We start from the raw sequence: 23461 nt of genomic DNA, 5'->3' as shown, positions 1-23461 counted from the left end.
GTAATTGACATCGCTGTGATATTCGACGATGCGCATCACTGGAAGTTGTAGTAGAAAATAGTTGCTAATATACTACGGAGCAAGCTAAACCTAGGATGGTTTAGTGCAATCACATGGGTCGAATACTTATGCCCGCCACTGTGCCAGCCTCCCGGCGCTGACCGAATTGCTAGTGAATTATGTAGCTAACGCTTGCATGGAGATACATTGCATATGCCATGTTGTAACCAATAGTTGCCAGTTCAAGTCATACGACATAGAAATCAACATGTGCAACCTTGGCAGTCCTGAGTGTCGATAAATGGCAATAGTTGACTATTGTTTACCGGCTGCGAATCCATTACCAGTCTTATGGTTGACGGAGCTAACCAGATAGAAAATATCACAAAGGTCAAATAGGAGAGAAAATAAGAGAAATAATCGCCTTGGCGAAGTTGACCGCTAGTCCTTACTTTTACAGGGCCTCCAAACCATGTACAACCTGTTTCCCATTCAACTGCATGAATTTATCGGGATAGGTTCCAATGGGGACCCATGCACCTGGTTTCTGGGGATTTATGACGGTAAAAAAAATTGATACCGTCCAATTCTGCGCGATAAGCTTGCTAAGATCTTATGGCGAGAGGCTCTATTTCCATTTTAGGGCGAGCTTTGCAGCATATTTGGGAGTCTTGTGACATATGTAAATTATGCTTTAGTACGAAGTATCCATCAAGGAGGAAGGTGGCGGTTATTGTTACCTACTTAGATACTACAGCGGAACATTTTAGGAACATAAAGCGATACAGCGTCAAAACAGAAGCTCCATCATTGTTATACAGCGGCTGCATTAGTAGGTCCACCGGCCTGGGATCATATCCCTTTACATAGATTTGTCTGTAGTGCCGTTTATTCTTAGGTACCACTTCAACAGGTCTTTACCTCTGTCAATCTGAGTAGTATTGTATGCCAGAAAAAAAATAGTTTTAATTTACAGGCCCGTTCGACCCAGTTTGCCCGAGATTCCACCCGTCCACCCAGCACACATACAATTCCCTTCTTCACCTACTTGGAAACACCTTTACACAAAATAGGACAACCTTATTAGAAACTCTGTCCGGTGCTACAATTATAAGGCCTAAGGCGCAGTATGAGTCCATCTTATAACTTTGGAAGATACGAGATGGATATTACTGACAAAGATGAAGTGATAGCAGTAAGAACACGGAATATATTTAAAGACATGAATTATAGCAATTAATATCCGGTTCTTAACCTTAGCTTCTTTATACCCTACCCCAGCACCTCAGTCACCTTGACATATACCCTCAAGGAACCACGTCTGGTGCCTGCTGACATGGTGGCCCCAGTCAGCTCAATGTCGGCTGCTTCTGTATTATGGAGCTCCATATTGAATTGTCGCACGATATACGCGATGGTCTTGTAGATTTCCATCAAAGCAAGGCTACATAGTTAACTCTCGTTGGGAATCGTTAACGCCGGCTGGGCAGAGAGACTCACTTCATCCCCAAGCACATTCTACTTCCCCTCGTGAATGGCACTAGATATCGACTCAAGGGTGTATCACGCTCTCCGGCTGTCATCCATCGCTCAGGGTCGAACTTGTTGGGATGGATGAAAATGGTAGGATTGCGATGTACGAAGTATGAACTCGTGCTCATTGGGGTCTAAATCCAGTAAGTACAGACTCAAAACACTCAACCGATGATGGGAATGTTCAAGAAAACACTAACTCCCGCAGGTATGGTGTAATCTTTGTATCTCAGATCCTCATTAGGTGCAATACGAGGCAGGCGAATAATCAACCCGTAGGATAGCCGAAGTGCCTCGTTAACTACGCCTGTCTGTAATTCCACATTAGCCTTTCAATCTCACGTAATGCCTACATCAAAAGATGCAGAACATGTTAAACCTACCAAGTAAGGCATTTTCTCCAGATCTGTCCAGGACGCTGTGCTCGCTGGATACGGAAGTAGCTGTTTCAACTCCATTTGGAGCCGACGCCACATACCTTCATTCTCCAGAAGATAGTAGATAGCCTTCGTCAACACGGATCCGGTGGTCTCTGTTGATGCCAAAAGCACTTCCAGTGCCTCATCTTGAATCCGGCGCAATGTTCGCTCCTCGGGTGGTAAAGCGGGATCCGTCAATGTATCAAAGATCGTCCTCCCTGTCTTGCCTTGACTTGATCTAACTCCTTCCGATGATTTAGCAAGCACAGTTTTCTGGTAACTGAAGAGAGGCGCTATTCCGGGTTGGATATAGCACCAAACAGATTCAGGAATTAGAGGCAAAATGTCCTGCAGCCATGGGAAAAATCGATAAAGGTGAACAAAAGCGTTAGACTCATTAGCGGCAAGTCGAATTTCACTTCGAAAGTTCTTGTCATCTAAAAAATTCCAGCTCTTGCCGTAACAATAGTCCGTTATCACGTCGGATGTTAGAGCAACAAAAGCATCATCCACCTGAAGTACAGACTCGGTATGATGATATTCCTGAAGGCGCCGCGCCAGTTGTTTGATTTTTGCATCAATAGAATCAGATAGTTCCACAACAGAGCGCCGGGAGAAAAACGTGTTGAGAATGTTTCGCCGTACTCGGTGGTGTTCATGGTCCACAGTTGCAGCGATACACCGAGGAAGACCGAATACGGGAACAAAGGCGGGATCCTTGTTCCTCCGCCGGGTACTCGATGCATATATTTCATCATAGAATGTGGGATCAGCTATGTGAACTTCGCGAGGATTTATTCGGACAATTGGCCCTGATGGATGTCAGTCATGGTCACCTGAAGGGTTTTAGACAGGTATTCCACCATATTTCTTGTGCATCTGCTCCATCTGCAGTAAAAATTTACCTCCATGAAAAACATCATAGTAGAATTCGTAAAGGTGTGTAGTCGCCGCTAACTTGGGACCCGGTATTCCACGGAGCGGGTGGAAATAAAGACGATAGATAGCCCTCAGCCCGAGACATGCAGTCCACATCGTCATAATTATCTGAAAATAAAACCACAAGGGCAACATTGTGATCCAAGTCTTGAGATTTTGGCTTGACTATAGTAGTACCTCTCTAGATAAGTATTGGGTGGTGTTGGGCATTACAAGCTATAACTCATGTGGAGGCCGAGGAAGCGGTAACGTCTATTCTCAAGAGAAGACGAGAGAATAAATTCTTCAATTATTAGAATATAGTATTGATAAGAACCGTCTCTATATATACATATATATGGTAGTATTGCTGCAACTGCTGCATAATCATATCGGGAACGTCTTGCCTTCTCTGACTGTCTCAGCTGAACCCACATCTTCATGTACTTCCGCCCCCTATGATTTCGAGGCTTTGATGATACGTTCCACTAGCATAATTAGTGATAAATTATGAGTTATTTCATTGTATAATGCTATGCTCAGGTAAATAGATCGTCATATTACCAGGTGCATGATACAAAAAGGTCGCACATTGCATTGTCGTGCAGGTTACTGTACTACTTGACATACTAACCACCTTCGCAACGGAGGTCAGAGTTGTGCACTTAAGATTCGAACTTGCTTTACAAGTACAAGGTGACTATGTGGTCCTGTCTTGTCACACACATACTCCAAACCTCATCTTAACCGAACAGTGACAATCTCGGTGTAACCCTTGCTTTATAAGATGTTCAAGAGGATTTTTCTCCGGAGGAATTTCCTCCAGATATCAAACTTATCTCATCTCCCTGACTTTTCTGACTGTCACTCCATACATTCATTCCGGAATTAGATCAACGATGCATTCTCTTTCACCAAATCTCTTTGAACTATCCAACAAGGTTTCGAAAGCGGTGGAAGAGATAAACCAATTTCTCGTTCAGAATGGGAGACCTCTCTCGTTCAACCCGCAAAACGCTTATTCATTCTCGGAGGAAACAACAGAATTACGCTTGGCTCGTTCGGCTCTCTATGATGCTGCATCATCTTTAATGCATCTGTCGCTGAGTCCTGGGGAGTCCGCAATGATCCAAAGCTCCCAGGCATGTTAACCTGGGTATATTGAATACACTTTGACTAATACTCGTAACAGGTTCACATTGCCACTGCATTGAAAATCGCCCATAGATACAAGCTTGCTCATCATGTTCCCCTAGAAGGTTGTGTCAGTTTTGCGGACATTGCAACCTCCACTGGCCTGGACGATACCACGCTCAGGCGAGTCTTTGGGCTTCTCATGATAGCGCAGTACTTTTACTCGCCGCATCCAGATCACGTGTCACATACCAATCTGTCACGACTTATGGCCACAGATGACAGGTTCAACGCCCTCATTGGACTTGAATTCGAGGATTTACATGGGTGGGCAAGCCGTATTCCTGATGCCTTGTCAAAATGGGGACCAAGTGAAGAGCCAACAGAGACCGGACTCAGTATCGCAACAAGCTCAGGTTCGGCCATTATCACCCCCACAACCTTTTGGAAGCATCTGGAGAAGAATAGGCCCTCCTATGATCGGTTCACTGATGGTTGTGCTTACCTTTATGGCAATGATAAGTTCTGGGAACGCGAGGTTGTGGATGGATTCGATTGGTCAGCCTGTGGAAATGCCACAGTCATTGATGTAAGTTCTAGATGGCTGAAAGATCTCAGTACAGTATATGTCTCTAACAAAATATTATCAGGTGGGAGGGTCCCGCGGACAAGGATCGATTGCTTTGGCCAGAAAATTCCCCAATCTCCAATTTGTCGTCCAGGACTATGCGCATGTTTGTGAGGAGGGCGACCTTGCGTTACCCGAAGAATTTCGTGATCGCATCAAATTCGAGGCTCATGACCTATTCGAGCCTCAGAGGGGTATTGAAGGTCATCAGGCTGTTTTTTTTCTCCGGACAATCCTGCACGACTGGAGTGATAGATATGCCTGCAAGATCCTCCAATCTATATTAGCTGGGATGAAACCTGGAGACCGCATCGTGCTTGTTGAAATGATTATGCCCAATCCCGGAGAAGGAGGGGAAATGAACCAGAGATTAGTTCGGTAAGTTCCCTGGCTTCGTTTTCCGATTTCTGTTAACCCATCACAAATGACCTTCAAAAAAGTTTCTCATTAACTCGTCTTCCAGGATGTGCGACATGGAAATGTGGGCTTGCTTTAATGCGCTAGAGAGAACACCAATGCAGTTCGAGGTGCTGGCCAAAAAAGCTGATCCAAAGCTCCAAGTCATCAATATCCATAGCCCTAGATGGGGTGGTCTCTCAACCATTGAGATCGCATTGAGGCAAGATTCATTTATGCACTTGCTTTAGAATAAGCCTCAACAATTGAGGAAGTATAAAGACTAGATATGAGAGACATAGTTTCACGAAGGTAGCATTGGGAAACTATTACACGGCTATGACTCGCAGCGCTATGTTTGGCAAACAGCGCGCCTGCGGAAGAAGATACACTATTATGCTGTCAGAATAGCGGATATTACCCATCGCTTTGGCAATACAGTAATGGAAAACCGATTTTAAAAAGATCTTAAGATGGTTAGCAGTGGGGGATTCAAATATACTTTGCAGATTTCATTTCGCGAGCTACAAACTATCTTCTAGACTCATTAAATGAGAATGGTATTGGCAGAAAACAGTAGACGACATTAGTGCATGGAAAGGGCATGAGGACTGAAAATGGTCCTGACGATATTATTACTACCTTCTATTATCAGCTCGCTGTCGCCTTTTTTTCTGTTGTGAAAGTACATATCGTGCACGAATGTGGGACTTTTGAATAAAAGAATTTGGAGCCAAGCTTAGTAGCCCCATGAAACTAGCAATGGGCCAACAAGTTGCGCAACAAATTATGGCATTTGTATGAAAGTTGGACCTCCTAAGTGTGGTGACCGATAAATAATTTCATGTATTGTCTATGGTCGTGTAACTCAAGGGACAGAGAGTACTACTTGACAATAGTTTAACCGACTCCGGATGAAAGCTCAATAGCAGAGCCACATCTAGGGTTGTCCTTTTGCACAAAGTTCCCAAATACACTGTAGGGATCCTGGTAATGGATTAGGTGTTACGGAAGATTCACGGGGGACTCAAGAGGGTCCTAAGTCTGTTTTCTCCGGGCATAATATGGATATGTGCTAATAGTAATTAAACATGTTCATCGCATTGAGATAGTTTGACATTGAGCTTTGCTTGGCCCTCCTTCAATTAAGAAAGCAATGTTATAATGATTGCAATGTTCATGCTTTGTTGGTATATCTATCCAATTTATAGTGCCATAAGGAAATTTTTAATTTTTTCCATCAAATATTATGTATGGTTCAGTTTATGTGATATTTCTTCGGGGAAATTGAAAGAGAAGTCAAAAAAAGAATAACGACAGAAATGACGAAGAGTGATACCCCAAAAATACCCCAAGACATGCCAGCAGAAGGCGTTTCAGCACGGAGGTTATGAAATTAGATATTATCCAGCGCTCCCAAGTTGGTAAGAAACTTTTTCAACAAATTCATACTCAACGGAGGACACTTGCCCAATGTTGGGTCACTTTGCAGATGCCTCTTGAGATTGCTAGTCTCGTAGATTGGCATCTTGGCGTATGTTTCCCACCGGCAAAGGCCGTTGAAAACCTTCTCGTCTAACATTGGTAGCAAAGGACGAAGGGGATCGCTGTCATCCTGTGCCTGGAGACGATCCAACCAGGTTCGATACGGCAATTCTTCAAGAGAAACCCCACTTGCTTCTTCTACCATCTTAAACGTTTTCTGAAGCTCGGTTGTCGGCGGCTCTAGCAGTTCCGGGACCAGGTTGTAGCCTTGTCCGATACTATCATCCCTTTTGGACAGATGGAGCATAGCCTTAGTGAGGTAGTCGACCGGGATAAAGTTCTTGCTTTGATCCATCATGGTTGGGAAGCACTTCATCCGGAGGCAACTGAGCATCAACCGGCTATTGAAGTCGGAGGCATTACCCACTCCTGTAACGCTATGACAAAAGACCGAGCCCGGACGATAGATAGTGATGGGAAAGCCCGACTGAATAGCGTCATACACTAATTTCTCCGAAACCCACTTGCTTTGAGCATATCCGTTGTCATACTGGACTGAGTCAATGTACTTCATCGGAGAATCATTTTCTCCCACGCTGCGGCGGTTGTGAATAAGCCCGGTTGGTCCGTATATGGAGATGGATGACATATAGTGAAGGCGTTTTGGCTTGCCAATTGACTGCAGTCGAAGTAGTGTCGCAGTGCCAATGACATTAGCAGTCCGATGGTTAACATATGGATGAGCATAATTGACATGAGCAGCCAGATGGAAAATAGCGGAGGTTTGCTCTGCTAGTTCCAGGAATTTTTCGGTTCCAAGTCCCAATGTCTCATGATCGAGACTTCCTTCAATGACCACGAGCTTGTCGTATGCAGATGAATTGGAATCAAGGCAATACTGAGCCTGCGTTTTCATGACACGTGCGCGGGCATCGCTTTGAGTATCACCGCGCACGAGACATGTGACAGATTTCACCTCGGGCAGAGTAAGCATTGCGTGTAGGGTAAATGCCCCCACGTATCCAGTCGCTCCAGTTAAGAATATATGGCCTTCAGATGGCGCGTTCCAGTTGACTGGTGCATCAGCCAATGGCCGCAGGTTGAGTGTAGAAAACAGGCTTGCGTCTTTGCGGAAGAGTTGATTTTGGACCTCGTCCAAACGAAATGACTTATTTCCAGCGCCTATCAGGTCTGCCATCCCTGCGAGGGTAGTGTGTTCGAATATGTCCACCGCCGTCAATTGCGTTCCAAACTCTTTCTTGATCCGAATGAGGAGCATAGCCGCCTGTAGCGAGCTGCCGCCAATTGTCAAAAAGTCATCCGTGTACCGGATCTCTCCACCGTATGATGGTAGTACGCTGTACCAGATCTTTCTCAGTCTTTCAATAATGGAAGCATCGTTGGTTGATCTATGCGACTCGGCCTGTCTTGCAGTGGCATTTTCGAGATAGTCGCGGACTAACTGGTGACGATCGACCTTGCAATGTCCGTTCAATGGGAGTTTCTCGTGTATCTCAATCCGGGGTATCATATAACCTGGCAATTGTTTCTCTAATAATGCAATAGCATCCTTCACGTTGAAGTCGGCGCTTTTAGGAACCACAAATGCGACGAGAATTGCATTCGTTTGGTCATCGTCGCGCTGCACCTTACAAGCAGAAGCGGCGTAGAAGAAACCGGTCTCCATCAAAGCGGCCTCAACACCTTCCAATTCGATACGGAAACCCCGAATCTTCACCTGGTAATCCTTCCGTCCAACAATCTGAATATCGCCAGAACTAGTCTGCTGGGCCAAATCACCCGTCGCAAACCAGTTACATGAAGAATCTAGGGTAGGATGATCGAGACTTGTCAAGAACCGCTCTGCAGTCTTCTCAGCAAGGTTGAGATAACCTGGTGAAACCCCGTCCCCCCCCAGGAAGAGCTCTCCGGTCTCCCCTGTTGCCACAGGCAAATACTGGTCGTTCAAAATCATGTATTTTGTCTCTCCGACAGGAATGTTAAGGGACGTACAACGCTTTTTGGCATCCTCGAGAGTGATCTCACGCACAAGTGAGAAAATGCAGCACTCTGTGGGTCCGTATCCGTTGAACATGTGCTTGGGTGGCGCAGTTTCCAAGACGGATTGCATCGCCGCAAGATTTGGTGCCTCTCCACCACTATAGACCACATTCATTTTAGAGAAAACAGTAGGCGAAGCAAGTACGAGTGGCGAGAGTAACGCTGCGGGAACAAGAATAGCTGTGACTGCCAGTTCCGTCAAAAGTTGGGATAGTTGGAAAACGTCCGACACAATACTGCGGCGAATAGGAATGATAGTTGCCCCGTGAATCATAGTGACCCAAATCTCCCACATAGAGACATCAAAGCTTACCATGCCTATCTGGGCCACCCGATCTCGAGAGCTTATGGGTACAGTCCGCCTACATCTCGCAACTTGTAAAATTGCCTTGCTCTTGATCCGCACAGCCTTGGATTTACCAGTCGAGCCTGATGTGTGCATCAAATGGCAAAGCTGGTCACTTATCGTGCTTCGTGAAGGCGGGCATTGAATGGCTAGTTCCACATCATCGACAGTGAGTGGACGGCTTGGTATGGCCATCATTGTGAAATCTTTCAGGCGGCCCATATTTTGGTCATCGAGGAGGCACAACCGGCATGCAGCGTTAAGCAGCCGATCCTTGATTTCTTTCTCGGGAAGAGATGGGTCAAGGCCACAACAAACGCCACCACTGTAGATAATGGCTACTTGCGCGATGATTTGGTCGATTCCAGCGTCGGTAATGATGGCCACTGGTTCCTCGGCCTTCAACCCTCGCTTGACGAGTTGACGGGACAGGATCAGCCCATAACAATGAAGTTCTGCATATGTGACTTTCCGTTCACCGAACTCAATCGCGATGTTTCCAGGGTGCTTCCGAACATTTTCGTATAACAGCTCTCCAAGACCAGGGCTTACACCCTCAAGTTTTACATTGGTTGATGCAGATCCATTGTAGGTTGTCGTAATAACCTTGCTTGCCATATTCACTGAAATGAAAGTAGCCAAGTGGTGGACGAATGGATATGAAAAGCTAAAGAGATGTGGTTTAGGAATAGTGAACTTGGTGAACGATGGAGAAGTGAAACCCCACCTTGTTTATACCTACTATATACCTCAAAAAACAAAAAGGGGGATTTACAGTAATCAATAGATAAGATTGCTTGTTCTGAACACAGTCTGTATTCGTTGAGCGCATTTCCTGATGTCGCTGTGTCCTGCTTTCTATTCGAACATGACCCACACTGAGTAAATAGATAGTCTGTGAGCGTAGTTCGATATTTCAAATCTACCATGCAGATGTCTATGTTCAGTGATCCTAAACTCAGATTTCCTCGAATAAGTGTACCACATTTATCCACCAATTTGCTGCACAACGAAATACGATGTACGACGCGCTCAAATATAGATAAATATAGTGTATGCGTTTTAGTTGATCGATGCGAGCCAGAAAAAACAAGGAAAATATCAATGAATACGTTATTCCTTGCGTCTTATGTCGTCCCCCCCCCCCAAGATCCTTTTACATTCCACGTACATGTTCCGCCGTACATGTACTGAGCTAGCCACCAAATCATCTCCTACGATTGCGTTGAAGTGCGCCGAATATAGTCCATTATTAGAGTTTTTTTCTTGCTGTTTCCTTCTTGCAAATATAGAAATGTGAGTTAAGCTACTGTTCCGATTATTCCTGTCTGTGCGGGTCGGAAAAGGAAGTGTAGCAGCATGATATGTGAAGCCTTGAATAACTTCATCTATCTTGTAATATTCTCGTTGGCTAATGAGGCCATCTGGGGATTGGGTGACACAAATATCTTTAGATTATGACTTCTGCGACTGAGTTATGAAAAGTTCGGGACAAAAGGCAAGGTGCCGAAACCATCGAATCATATGAGATAGTATAAAGGAAGATTGAAGCTATTTGAGAAGGTCTGCAACACGCCGGAGGTTAGGATACCGTAGCAACCCTCGGAGATCAACAAACAGACAAAGAGAGGCAATTCCTCACGATCATAGGTCTGACACTCGTAATATGTCACTCCACCAACATGTTATTTCGGCATCCTCCACGACTAAGCCCTAACCAACAGGTAATTTTAAACAATAGAATGCCACATCGCAACCCTCCTGGGACCACACAGCAACCTCACGCAGACCTGCAGCAGAAAAGAGCTCATTACGCTCGAGACAGTCATATTTATAACTGCAGCCAAACCGGACTTTCTCGTCTTGCCGAATAACGATTTCATCCAGTGGGGAGCCTAACCTGATATCCTTTGACGAAGGAATCAACGAGGCTTCATGTCTCCCGTCGACAAAGTTCCACTCGCTCAAGTAGTGCCATTCACATAAATTGAATACCTGCCTCTTCTCCCGGCTAGATTCCTGCTGCAAAAGAAAATTCCCATAATTTAAAGACTCCAAGGCAAATGGAACTACACCATCCGCGTTGTAGGCACGCAGAACCTTCGTCGGCACTTTGCAGCTGTCCAGGGTTAAGATGATAGAGCTATTCTCTGCATTCCGGGTCATGGCATGCTGTGCAATACTGAGAAGAAATTTCGCCGCATTGGGCCGCGAGAAATTGCCAATTGTCAGTCCAAGGAGGAGGAGAATGTGAGGAAGGTCCCGGATGCTAGGCGTCTCCTTCAGCCAGTGTAGTCCATCTTCGAAAGTCCCATGCAGACCTTTGATGTTCACGTAATGGAATTTGTTTTGTGGAATAGCGTGAATGGTAGATTCCAACTCTTCAAAACTCAAATCTAGAGCATAGTAGGTAATAGACTTCTGTTCAGCTTCAAGCGCTTCCAATAACAAGATAACCTTGTCCAGAGACCTGCTCAACACGATGATGGGTGAGACGATGACTATCTGGCTTTGGATAGGGTTCTATGTTAACTTACGCACTACCAAAATCGACAATAACACTCTGATCTCTGGCAGATGCGGCTATTTCTTGTGCTTTCTTCTCCAGTATGTAGATCTCCTCTTTCCGAGGATAAAAGTCTGAGGCTTGAGAGTGTCTATTCCAATGTCGAATCCCCTCAGTACTGTAGAAGAGGAGAGCCGGAAGAGTCTTGGGTTGGCTCTTAAGACCTTGCACAACCTGGTTTGGGATAGATTCATCGAATTTGCTGCGACGGATGTCGAGGATTGAAGCACTGGATCTCGACATCCCGACTTGTAGCTATTTCGTGGATTGGGACTGGGTGTACCCTATTTCAATCTCCTTTATAATTTGGTCAGGTAGTACATATTATGCGTTTTCACCATATATATTCTGCTTATCATTCGAATTTGTGACTTGTGGAGTTAACGAGGTGGTGACACGCATACAAGCTTCTTAGTATACCCCTTTCTCCAGCATGACGCCAACGGGCGGGGCCAGCAATAGTAGATTCCTGCATCGAGACTCGTGTTGAATAACCCTCTCCATGCATGCAAACACTTGGAAAAAGCAAATAACAATGTTGATCATGGCATATACCCACGTACCCAATCCAAAATCCGATCCACCACTCGGGGGCGATTTCTGCAGAAAAGTTGGTCGTCCCATTGCTCACTACCAACCCCCAACTTGCAGATGAAAAGATCTTCAGGGTCCCACTTGTTCTTCACCCTTCGTAAGCGCCCGTATTTTGGGCCCCAATAGACCCTCTGAAAATCGTTCTCATTGGGGTCTCCCACATTTCGGTAGGACAGACGAAATTCTGGGTCAATAGAGTAAAGCAAGGGCATTAACTCATGCGTCAATCTATCCAAAGCTGAGGCCTTGGCTTCAAACGAGGGTTGTACAGTTTGAATGTAGCTCACTAGATGTGCTGAGGACCGCCAGCCTGGATGCATGGCCGTGTTATCACCATCCTGCATAGCAACTACACGACCACCGAGATTGCTGGTGAAAAAAAGATCACCGGGAGCCATAGGTAAATCTGCAAATGCCTGTGCGATGCGGTCTGGTCCGTATTTAGAGTTAAAAAGCTCATTGGAAAGAACCACTGACCCGGCTACAATCCCATTGTTTGTCGGGTTTTTGTCCGGGACTTGGCGGTAGCTAGAGGTGAGTCTAGATAGAGCTCTTGAGGACAAGGAATTTGATGTGCCATTCTGGCTGAGCATCGCGAAGAAGGGCTGCATTAACCTCTCTCCTTGAGTGATATCAGTGTGGTTCAAGAACCACATTGTGAGGAGAGCATTCGCTGCGCCATCGTGAACTGCAGAGACAAGAATTTGACCACTGACACCGTCGCGATTCATGGCTTGCAGAGCCTGTAGGAGGACTTTCAGGTCGTGAGACCAATTCATGGAGCTGATCTGCGTGGTTGAGAGTGCTAGCTTGACTACCACAACTGGAACATCAGGATATGTTTTCATTGTTACCCGCGTAACAACGCCAAAACTACCCCCACCACCTCCTCTCAGGGCCCAAAAGAGGTCGTTATTCTGTATCGCATTGGCAACGATGAGCTCTCCCTGCGGAAACATTAGTCACTTGTGCTGCTAACATGGGGTAAAAGCTGGTTCAACTTGCGTTGGCCGTCACTAGTTCAAACTCTAGAACATTGTCAACAGCGAGCCCTCGGTTATGACTGAGAAAATCCGACACCCCTCCGCCTTGAATATAACCACCAGCTACCCCCACAGTGGGACAATCTCCACCCACGACAATCTGTCTTTTTAGAGCACATCTCGCGTACAATTCTCCCATCACAACACCGGCTCCAACAGTTACAGCTGGTCCCAAGGACTGGTTGGACGCACTGGGGCGAAAATCATCATAAAACTGTGTATACTGGAGACGATGGGTATTTATCTGCAGAGAATTTGGCGAACTTGAGCGGCCTCCCAAATCATGACCAGTATTGCGGATCACTAAGCGTATATTATTCCGCGTGGCAAAGCGGATGGCGACTTGGACGTGATTTTCTGATTCCACAACGGCAGAATAGAACGGAATGTTACCCTGATGACAGGAAGTCTTCTTGGGGGTTGTCAAAAAGCATGACTCATTGTCTCTGGAGCCAATTTCCCAAATCCAGTCCTGTAAGGCACCTAGTAGGATATAATGAGCCAGGGCAATTATATTAAGTAAACGGTAGTAAAAGCTATTGATACCCGGTTGGCTGGCCCTCCATCCAGTGTCGCGGGATAACTCCTTGAGCTCTTCACAGGCTCTCCGATTGAATGTGGGATCGTGGCAGACGGAGCCTACTGGGTATAGGCGGATTAGGTTTCCATTTATTGAGGCGTTGAAAGTTGACCACTCCTCGTCTGACGGCCAACAATTGTGCTCAGGCAGACACCGACAGAGGGACACAGTAAAATGTGTAGATGCGAAAATCCAGCTTATTAACAAAACTGACGCGAAGAAAATGTATTGCATTCTGGCGCAGGAACAATTTGCTCGACCGATGCAAGAGGATAGGATATTATCTATTGCAACCTTGAAACTAGGTATCGTCCATGATACGAGTATTAAAGGATTACGAGAGAAAGAACAGCAACTTCAGCATCGGATGTGACTAAAGCACTTCAGGGTTCCATTGAAGTATACTTGGTCACTTTCAGCTCTTGTCGCAGAAATGTCACGAATCATTGGTTGGGGAGATTCAAGCGCAGCAGCATGTACAACACATGCCGTATTCACTTTCACAAACAATATCTGCAATGGTCCCGATTTATGGGGCGCATTTGTAGCTGTAATGGACCAAGCATTGTTGCACGGCGTCAATAATGAATTATTAGAAAAGGTCTCTCCAGCCTTAACGCGGTTTCATGATGTGGAGTTGCACGCTGAGAAGTAGGCATCTTGTCACATGCAGTCATGCTTGGGACAGCATCGAAAAAAAGAAATAGAAAAAACCCAGTATTTGAAGGCTTACCTTACTGATTGCTTTGCAGACGAAGATCGACAGTTGCTATTGCAGGACGCTAAAATTTCATATTTCTCGAGCTTGGACTTGAGATATCTGAACATATATAGCTTGACGTTTAGCCTTCTTGCCCTCATACATCCAATCTCGGCACCTTATCCATGGCCTCCAAGTATCAAAATATGAAGGAAAATATGAAACGAAATGCTTCCCAGTCATTAAGCTACAAAATCCTGAGCAATCTTCTTGACTTTCCCAACGATGATCAGAACCTCTGGTGGCACAGCACGGCGCCGATGTTTGCAGAGATGCTGCGAATGGCGCGGTACGATCTTCATCAGCAGTACATGATACTAGGGCTGTGGAAAAAGGCTGTCATTCCTTTTCTGGGACCTTATCATACCAATAGCCGTGACCGATGGCTAAGCATTCTTACTCGTTACGGTACCCCTTTCGAGTTGAGTCTCAATTGTTCCTCTAACCTGGTGCGCTATACATTTGAGCCCATCAATGCCTCCACTGGAACGGCTGAGGATCCATTCAACACCCGCGCGGTCTGGGATAGTCTCGGGAAGTTTCTGCCTCTTCAAAAAGACATTGATCTGCAGTCTTTTAAGCATTATAAAGCCGACCTGACTTTGAGCGACAACGAATCCGAGCGCCTCTTTAAAAATGACTTGGTGGGAAGTGAGATCAAGACCCAGAACAAGCTTGCTGTCGATCTCCAGCCGGAGGGCGGCATGGTGCTGAAAGCCTATATCTATCCCGCTCTCAAATCACTTGCTACTGGCCGATCGATCGATGACCTCATGTTTCAATCCGTCCGTTCGTACTGCCAGCAGATTCCAATTCTCCTTGAACCTCTGCATGTACTGGAAGAATATGTTCGTTCCCGCGGCCAAAACAGTACAGCAACTACACGGCTACTTTCATGTGATCTCCTGAGCCCGGAAAAGTCCCGAACTAAGATATATCTTCTTGAACGCATGGTATCGCTTGAATCCATGGAGAACTTGTGGACCATGGGAGGCCGCCGTCAAGATCCATCGACTCTGGCTGGACTTCGCCTTATCAGGGAGCTCTGGGACTTGATCAAACTCCCGACTGGTCTATTGACTTATCCCAACGGATATCTACCCCTCGGTACAACTCCGAATGAGCAGCTTCCACTCATGGCTAATTATACACTGTACCCTAACGAAACCATGCCTGAGCCTCAGGTTTATTTCACCACGTTCGGAATGAACGACATGAAGATAGCGGACGCCTTGACCGAGTTTTTCCAACAGCAAGGATGGACAGACATAGCTGAATCATACAAAGAGAGCTTACTTTCCTATTAGTATGTTGTCTCCATATCAATGTATTGTCTTGCAGGTCGAATCCACGCTGACCACACAACAGCCCCCATGAAGACAGTGACAGCCTCAACTATCTGCACGCATATATCTCATTCTCGTATCGAAAGCAGATGCCATATTTAAGTGTGTACCTCCAGACTTTCGAGACTGGAGATTGGTCCTTATGTAAGTTCCTGTTGTAAATGATCTGAAAAGAGAAGACGGGCATGATGGGTCCCCTTCAATTCTGCAGTTTAGTCTAACCATGCTGTAGTGGACTTGACTATGCCCCAAGAAAACTGCAAGATCGTTTGTCACGAACATCCAATCTTCCACTGTAATCCAGCTCCAGAAACGAAGCTCCAAAGCTCCATTTCTGCAGTGAAAGCCTGAGTGGATATCCCAGATTACACACCGTGTGGGATATAACCATGTCAATGAACAGCAGACTCACGGATTGCTTTTTATTTTCAAACTGCTTTTCGCCTACCTTTTCATTTCACAATGTAATAGCAAGGCCGAGGTCGGAAATTTCAATCTTTAGATTCGTGAAATAGACAGCCGGTGATGTTTGAGATTGTGCCAAGGTGGCTTAGAACGTGGGCACTCTGCCCCTAGTTAACCCACCGATTGAACTGTATAGTTTTTTCAAGTATGTCACATCTCGGTCCTAAAAATCGAATATATACTTACTACCATCAGCGGAGTAATGTGAGGCATGGATTATTAAACTTTGGTTTTGTTGTAAATGCCCTTTCGTTAGCGAGTGAGGCTGAATCGATATTGCAATATAAGTGACACAGCACAGATCGCTTCCATAAAGAGTAAAATACTTGGGCTCAAAACGAAGGCCGGTATTCACGTCACAATAATATATGTAATATTTTGAAGCTTGCCTAAGTGTTCAAGCTGATAGTTGTACCCATGTGGTAAGTTTTAAATACTAGAATATATGCGTGGATTTGCATCAGACGGACGCGTAAAAAGATCGCCTCGGTCTGGGCGGCATGCGTACATATAATCCCTTACGTTGAAAGCTTTTATCCCGAGAATATTTTGAATTCGCCCTTTAACTACCTGTTCGGTTTGACTTTATTCTTCATTCTGTTGATTCCCACAAGAAATGTATTCTATAGTTTTGCCGACCCTGGGACTTCCCTTGGAGCAAGTCCATGAGTTCGGTCCGCAATAAGGCTCTCAGCACCTTGACGGACACGGTGCGCAAGGTCAGAATGAACCAACCCAAAGGTCTGGTATACTTTCTGTCTAATATCATCACGCGTCAGTGACACGGACTCAACGATATTCTGGACCATCTTGTCCTGAAACTCCTTGCTGCGAAATTCAGGAAGGACACTGTAAAACTCTCCAGCAAACTTATAGTCGTCGGCATTTGGCTGCGACCAAGTCTTCGAGGAAGTCTGAGCAACCCAGTCCACAAATTCAGGTCCCAGGTTCTTGTGTATTTTGCTCTCTGTTGTTTTGACAGGTGGCTTCTGACGACCAAGACGGTATCGTTGAGCGTCCGGGTATGCAAACATTCGCGCTTGCAACACTGGATCCTCCGACGGCTCAACCCCCGGGACCATATTTGATGGGGAGAAAGCAAGCTGTTCAATCTCGGAATTGTAGTTTTGGGCATTCAGATTTAGCGTGAGCTTGCCGAATGGTCGTGATTCAATCAGTGACACGCCTGATGGATACGTGCCCAAGTTCCAGTGCTTTGTCACGTCTAGGATATTGAATCCTAGCTTTGGAGCATCCATGGGATCCACGACCTGGATGTTGGCAGTCCAGCTGGGATGTTCACCGCGCTCAATCGCCTCGTAAAGATCCCTAGTGGCATGATCTGGATCACTGTCTTTGTTTGAGTTACTTCCTTGTCCGCCGTCGGTGAAGTTGGGCCCAAGGTCCGATGATAGAAATATGTGCACGTATTTGAAGGAACCATCCGGCATGACCCATTTATAAGCATGGCCCATATAGCCACTAAGAGTGCGCCAGTTAAACATGGTCCCAAAGTCACTAAATTGTAGCAGAGTCATATGCAGCGCTTCATGGTTGTCTGTCACCCAGTCCCAGTACATGTTGGGATTCAGCAAGTTGGTCTGAGGATCCCGTCTCTGGGCATGCATCAGGCTGGGGAACTTTGCTGGGTCGCGGATGAAAAAGAATGGAAAGTTCAGGCACACCCAGTCCCATTCACCCTGTTTAGTGAAGAATTTTGTCGCCATGCCCTTCAGATCACGGACTCCTTCAGCGGAGCCACGCTCGAGGCCGGTGGTAGAAAATCGCGTGACACAGTGTGTCTTTTTCCCTATTCCGAGTAGCATGTCAATATCGCAAATATCGGATATGTCGGCGGTGACCTATATTTCGTCCATCAGATGAGAATGGGAGGAGAAATGATGCAATAACTCACCTCAAACACTCCGTAGGCCCCTGCACCTTTGGCATGCACAGCTCGCTCGGGTATCTTTTCACGGTTAAATCGCGCCAATTTGTCGAGCACCTGAGTATTCCTATCTTCAGGATAGTTTCCACCTTCCGATGAGGTCTCATTGATCCCCATGATCGGGCAACGGGGCAGGGGAAGCTGTTTCCTAATCTTCGACATTGCGAGTGGAGTGGAAGTACAAACTATTAGTTTAACAGCTTCAATGGAAAAGAACGTTGCTCCGTGATTGCAGAGAGAAAATAGGTAGAGATTGGTCTCGCTGACGAGTACAGGAATATGTAAATTGCGTAATACAAGCTATTCACCTGGTACTTGGGATAGCCTCTAGCTCCGTTAAGTTGTTTTCATTAGAATCAATTAATGAGAGAATGGGGTAAGTAACTAGCTAACTTAGAGGAATGAGCGGACGTTGAATAAGACTACCCGTGGATCCATAGTGGTAACATAACTCTTCCCTCAGTTCATCAGCCATCTCCATACACTTTGTGCTACCTTGTATATTATACATAATAGTTCTGAGTCTCTGGTTCATCGAAATAAATACGCATATGCAGGGCAATTTGGAAAGGCCTTTGTTACACGACAGCTATATGCTCTTCCACATTGCCCCTTGCTACCTCACATGTCGTGCCACCTCACAGAACCTCAGCCTTGGTTATCTTGCAAGTGTTGATACCCCCGTCACCGTGCTTTTGCCCTTCACGTCTCCCCATTTGAAGTGTGACCCTTTTCAAGTTTCGGTCTATGGTGTCGAAGGCCCGCCATATATTTGGACTGGAAAGTCGAAACAAAAAAAATGTGAATTTCCCTTTACATAGCTCAAAATGACTCATGACTCTGCCCTTCCCAAGATTGTTACTGTGTTCGGAGCTACCGGCTCTCAAGGTGGCTCGGTAGTCCGCTCACTGGTTCAAAACAAAGCCTTCAAGGTCACTGCCATCACCCGAAAACCATACTCCAAGGCTGCTCAAGAGCTGCGTAACTTGGGAGTTGAGGTTGTTCAAGCAGATGGATGGAAGAGGGAGGAAATCACCGCAGCCTTTGCTGGCTCGTGGGCTGCATTTGTGAACACCAACTCTGAGGATCCGGTAGGCTTACCCTTGACCTCGACATTTGTAATCGGTATAGAGATCGCTAACTTTTGTAGCAATTCTTAGACAAAAATGGCCCCAACGAGTTAGACCTTGGGAAAACCATCATTGATGGGATCGTGGAGGCAAACACGGTGAAGCACCTTGTATATAGCTCGGCTGTTTCCACTTCCGCCTTCACTGGTGGAAAGGTCCATGCCAACGCAGCTGAGAGTATGTCGTAGCGCCAATTTCTTTCACACCCGCGCTCAAATATGGACCCCAAGAGCTGACGTTCGGGCTAGTGAAATCTAAAATTGAGAAATACGCTATGGACACCGGGTTCTTTGAGACTGTCTGTCCCGTGTTCGCAGGGTTCTACATGGAGCTTTTCGCCAGTAAGGAGATGGCGCCAGTATTTGGAGGGTTTCCCTATTTCTCGGACGAGGAAGGATTTTTAACTCTCAGTACTCCACGATGGGGCACTGAAACCGACATGCCTGTTGGTTGGATCGCTGTGAAAGAAGACTTCGGTGACATTGTACATGGGGTATTGTTGGCCCCTGAGAAGTATCACAAGAAAATCGTCCCAGCATTGAGCGATCCTAGCTCATTCCCAGAGGTAGCACGTACCTTCCAATCTGGTACGCTGCAATCCCTTGTCTTCCAATTCAAGTCATTCTACTAACCATTGCTTGCCATAGTGACTGGGAAGAAGACACGATATGTCATTCAGCCTTCTTGGGAAACATTCGGGGGTGGTATCCCTGAGCTCGAGGATCAACGGAGGCTATTCCATTTTGGTCATCTGTCAAATGCAAAGTACTTTGCGAATGAGCCCACAACCGCAGCAGTCTCTGCGCATCTGAAAGCCAAGGCCTTTGAGGCGATGGAAAAGGACCCCAGGGAAGCTAAGCTTCTTTCATTAAAGGAGTGGTTTCAGAACACCATGCACGTTGGGAAGTAAGCTAATTAGGCTATTCGATGCTGCTTAAGGTGAGCTACCGACGTTTTGTCAATAATTCCTGGTCCGCTAAGACATTAGCCAATGCAAGCTCTCTCTGACATTCTCTTCATTCGCATTACCTGTAATTTGCAACCACGGTGAACCACTAGCGGATGATACATCCCTGTAAATTATGACAAGAGAGCAATATTGTCATCCTTAGAGGCAGCGTTGTGCATGACATCGTAATATTAAGATACTAAGACCTCAAACGACGATGCCCATAGTTGATCACTATATTAGGCAATTATCTCTCATATCAGTTGAGCATTTGGCCGCGATCGTCCCCATAGATTGGGGGGAATGAGAAAGCACGTAAAATGGTCTCCTAGTAGACGCAATGTCAATCAAAATATGGTATGTGTCACATATCGCTCATACTCTTTGCTTTTTCTACGCAAGTGATCAGCTGAAATGCAAGGATAAAGGATGTCCTCCATGATCTAGTCCTGCTGCACTTTTAAAGTTTCTAGACCTCCAACGGAAAAACTCATTGAACGATTTTATTCCTGTTGTCATAACCGAAGAGCAGAATAAACCCTTGGTCCGGCCATGGCGTCCGTATCATCCCGAGTTTTTGCCATCACCGGCGGTGCATCCGGCATTGGGGCTGCAACAAGCTGCTTGCTTGCCGAACGCGGAGCAGCGACTCTATGTATTGGAGACATCTCATATCAACATTTTGACCACGTTGAAAAGTCTATCCAGAAGATCAACCCATCAACAAAAGTTCATTTTACATCTCTCGATGTGACCTCCTCGGACGAGGTGGACAAGTGGATCCAAAATATCATCTCGACTTTTGGGGCCTTGCACGGAGCTGCCAACATTGCAGGCATAGCCCAGGGAGCAGGTCTACGAAAGCAACCCACAATTCTGGAGGAAACAAATGAGGAATGGAGCAGAACTTTCAAGGTCAACCTGGATGGAGTCTTCTACTGCACTCGGGCTGAGGTCCGGGCAATGAAGGACTTGCCTCTGGAAGATCGGAGTATCGTCAATGTCGCGAGCATCGCCTCCATTTCTCATATGCCCGATGTTTATGCATATGGGACTTCAAAGGGTGCCTGCGCGTATTTTACGACTTGTGTGGCGATTGATGCGCTTCCTTGTGGGATTCGGGTTAATAGTGTTTCTCCCGGTAAGAGCATACTCCTCGACTGGTAATTGCGGTGTGGGCAATTTAGGGCTGATAACATCCATATCAAGGAATCACGGATACTCCCCTCTTACCCAAATTCATGCCAGAGGCGAAGACGGTTCACGAGGTCAAAGAAGCATACAGCAAAGAAGGATTCACAATTATCAAGCCCGAGGATGTAGCAAGGACGATTGTTTGGTTGTTAAGCGAAGACTCGCGGCCGGTATATGGTGCAAACATCAATGTGGGGGCCGCTTTACCTTAGTCTTAATTGTTAAAAAGAGCAGATTTTTAATAGCAAGTGACTGGTTGAGATCCTGCTTTTAAGATGATATCCCCTTTGGGTTTACACATTTAACCACTATAACCCATTCTCGACTTCCCTGAATAACCCTGCGAGGCTTTTTATTACGCTGAATGCGAATAATAACCTTCGAGGTCGAACAGAGTCCAATTTCGAAGCCACTTTAATCAAAATTCCTGGAATGATCTTCATGGACGCCATGGTCAATAATAGCGTCGCGGACAGTCCCAAACATGAGTAAATTGGTGAAACAGCGGCTGCAGAATTCATGAATATGTAGTATGCAGGCCGGGATGTGGGGGCATTAATATGCAAGATAAGTGTCACCCTGAATATGTAGTACTACTGACATATCACATTTTCCTATACCTGGGATGGTCTCTCAGCAAACACAAAATAAGAAATAACTAATAAGTAGTTAACTAGTGATGTCTCAGATGGTCATGTCCCTCATGCAGCTGCCGATCATGCCTCCCAACCAATATTGATGGCCCTTCTCGATCTGCATTTCATCACATCCGCTTTGAAAGCAGTCTCAGGAGCTTGCATGCAACGCCCCCTGCTTCAGTACTTTGCAATGAGGGGAAACGAGAGACAAAAATATGTCTAGAACAGCAAGACCGCATTAGATATGATCGAGCTGTACCCGTCGCTGTGCTCTGTTAAAATTTACCGAAACCTCCTGACTGGAATTTTTCTCGTTTAAACATTGCCTTAATTGCTGCAACTCATCAGGCAGCATCATGACGATTAATCCAGTGCGGCCCACACCCACCGAACGTTTTTGTATCACTTTCATCGGTGGAGGACATCTGGCTCAAGCCATGATCCAAGGCATCTTGAGCAGCGAAAAGGCAAAAGAAGTGGACAGGATCGCCATTACAGCTCGTCGTTCCGACCGTGCACGAGAATTGAAGGCGAAATTCCCAGATGCGCTGGTGACTCTGGATAATCTTGACCCAGACCTCTGGGCTCCGATTACATCGCACACGGTTTTTGTTTGCACTCGACCTGCCGACGTGCCGGGTATATTCACCCAGCTGAGCAATCTTCTTGTGACACTGGATCCAACAATCAGACCCACTCTCGTAACAATGTGCCCAGGGGTTCGAATTGCTCAGTTGGAAGAGCGGTTGCCCGCGAACAGCGCCATTATTCGATCTATGCCCAATACACCGCTGGAAGTCGGCGAGGGAGCTACTGCACTATGTGCCAATCCTGGTGCTTCTGGTCGAGTTAACCATGTTGCTGCTATATTCCAGACCATCTGTCCTGTTGTGCGTGTAGTAGAGGAGCACTTGTTGGATGTGGTGGCTGCGGTGGCTGGGTAAGGACGAATCTCTACTTCCCCTCTTCTTGGGTCTGCAAAGGCTAAACATCTTGGATCTCACTGTATAGGTCGGCACCTGCTTATTTCTACTATCTGATTGAATCCCTGGTGGCTGCTGCGGGGGCCCATGGCTTGTCTCCTGACATTGCAGAAGCGATGATTACTCAATCATGTATCGGAGCTGGAGTTTTGGCGCGAGCTGCAAATCGGTCGGTCGAGTCGTTGCGCCAGGAAGTGTGCGTCCCTGGAGGGAGTACAGAGAAAGCAATCCTCAACCTCCGGAAGGGCGATCTCCCAGGCATAGTACAATCCAGTGTTGAGAAAAGCATACAGGCAAACCGAGCAATGGGAGAGATTGGAGAGGCCGAGGAATAGCTCGATAGTG

At 46.2% G+C, this 23461-nt stretch overlaps 11 protein-coding genes across 11 annotated transcripts; 5 read left to right on the top strand and 6 right to left on the bottom strand.

Annotated features, from left to right (window-relative positions):
• Window positions 1-1272: 1272 nt before the first annotated feature.
• Window positions 1273-3026, bottom strand: N7510_005797 (cytochrome P450; the record flags this gene model as incomplete). The annotated part of the gene is made up of 6 exons (XM_056977723.1): window positions 1273-1444; window positions 1501-1667; window positions 1734-1844; window positions 1917-1960; window positions 2012-2764; window positions 2858-3026. 6 exons carry the CDS (start codon window positions 3024-3026, stop codon window positions 1273-1275), a joined length of 1416 nt encoding a protein of 471 aa, XP_056833755.1.
• Window positions 3027-4272: 1246 nt separating this feature from the next.
• N7510_005796 (S-adenosyl-L-methionine-dependent methyltransferase) lies at window positions 4273-5279 on the top strand (the record flags this gene model as incomplete). Its single annotated transcript, XM_056977722.1, has 3 exons — window positions 4273-4593; window positions 4655-5010; window positions 5096-5279. The coding sequence occupies 3 exons, from the start codon at window positions 4273-4275 to the stop codon at window positions 5277-5279; spliced, it is 861 nt and encodes a 286-aa protein (XP_056833754.1).
• Window positions 5280-6424: 1145 nt separating this feature from the next.
• N7510_005795 (antibiotic synthetase) lies at window positions 6425-9538 on the bottom strand (the record flags this gene model as incomplete). Its single annotated transcript, XM_056977721.1, has 1 exon — window positions 6425-9538. One exon carries the CDS (start codon window positions 9536-9538, stop codon window positions 6425-6427), a length of 3114 nt encoding a protein of 1037 aa, XP_056833753.1.
• Window positions 9539-10633: 1095 nt separating this feature from the next.
• fgaMT (4-dimethylallyltryptophan methyltransferase easF) lies at window positions 10634-11729 on the bottom strand (the record flags this gene model as incomplete). The annotated part of the gene is made up of 2 exons (XM_056977720.1): window positions 10634-11358; window positions 11462-11729. 2 exons carry the CDS (start codon window positions 11727-11729, stop codon window positions 10634-10636), a joined length of 993 nt encoding a protein of 330 aa, XP_056833752.1.
• Window positions 11730-12028: 299 nt separating this feature from the next.
• N7510_005793 (oxidoreductase) lies at window positions 12029-12928 on the bottom strand (the record flags this gene model as incomplete). The annotated part of the gene is made up of 1 exon (XM_056977719.1): window positions 12029-12928. One exon carries the CDS (start codon window positions 12926-12928, stop codon window positions 12029-12031), a length of 900 nt encoding a protein of 299 aa, XP_056833751.1.
• A 148-nt stretch (window positions 12929-13076) lies between these two features.
• On the bottom strand, window positions 13077-13937 carry N7510_005792 (FAD-binding oxidoreductase; the record flags this gene model as incomplete). The annotated part of the gene is made up of 1 exon (XM_056977718.1): window positions 13077-13937. One exon carries the CDS (start codon window positions 13935-13937, stop codon window positions 13077-13079), a length of 861 nt encoding a protein of 286 aa, XP_056833750.1.
• Window positions 13938-14609: 672 nt separating this feature from the next.
• On the top strand, window positions 14610-15770 carry dmaW (tryptophan dimethylallyltransferase fgaPT2; the record flags this gene model as incomplete). Its single annotated transcript, XM_056977717.1, has 1 exon — window positions 14610-15770. One exon carries the CDS (start codon window positions 14610-14612, stop codon window positions 15768-15770), a length of 1161 nt encoding a protein of 386 aa, XP_056833749.1.
• Window positions 15771-16897: 1127 nt separating this feature from the next.
• On the bottom strand, window positions 16898-18339 carry fgaCat (catalase easC; the record flags this gene model as incomplete). The annotated part of the gene is made up of 2 exons (XM_056977716.1): window positions 16898-18136; window positions 18190-18339. The coding sequence occupies 2 exons, from the start codon at window positions 18337-18339 to the stop codon at window positions 16898-16900; spliced, it is 1389 nt and encodes a 462-aa protein (XP_056833748.1).
• Window positions 18340-19049: 710 nt separating this feature from the next.
• N7510_005789 (NmrA/HSCARG family protein) lies at window positions 19050-20262 on the top strand (the record flags this gene model as incomplete). The annotated part of the gene is made up of 4 exons (XM_056977715.1): window positions 19050-19313; window positions 19373-19529; window positions 19601-19939; window positions 20000-20262. The coding sequence occupies 4 exons, from the start codon at window positions 19050-19052 to the stop codon at window positions 20260-20262; spliced, it is 1023 nt and encodes a 340-aa protein (XP_056833747.1).
• A 591-nt stretch (window positions 20263-20853) lies between these two features.
• Window positions 20854-21707, top strand: fgaDH (chanoclavine-I dehydrogenase easD; the record flags this gene model as incomplete). The annotated part of the gene is made up of 2 exons (XM_056977714.1): window positions 20854-21442; window positions 21511-21707. The coding sequence occupies 2 exons, from the start codon at window positions 20854-20856 to the stop codon at window positions 21705-21707; spliced, it is 786 nt and encodes a 261-aa protein (XP_056833746.1).
• A 782-nt stretch (window positions 21708-22489) lies between these two features.
• Window positions 22490-23451, top strand: N7510_005787 (pyrroline-5-carboxylate reductase family protein; the record flags this gene model as incomplete). The annotated part of the gene is made up of 2 exons (XM_056977713.1): window positions 22490-23073; window positions 23145-23451. The coding sequence occupies 2 exons, from the start codon at window positions 22490-22492 to the stop codon at window positions 23449-23451; spliced, it is 891 nt and encodes a 296-aa protein (XP_056833745.1).
• Between the last annotated feature and the right edge of the window lie 10 nt (window positions 23452-23461).

This window comes from Penicillium lagena (assembly GCF_028827675.1).
Source record: "Penicillium lagena strain IBT 129212 chromosome Unknown utg000003l_segment0_segment0, whole genome shotgun sequence".
Lineage (NCBI taxonomy): Eukaryota > Fungi > Ascomycota > Eurotiomycetes > Eurotiales > Aspergillaceae > Penicillium > Penicillium lagena.
The sequence above is the reverse complement of the archived record's forward strand: the minus strand, read 5'-3'. Positions and strand labels throughout refer to the sequence as shown.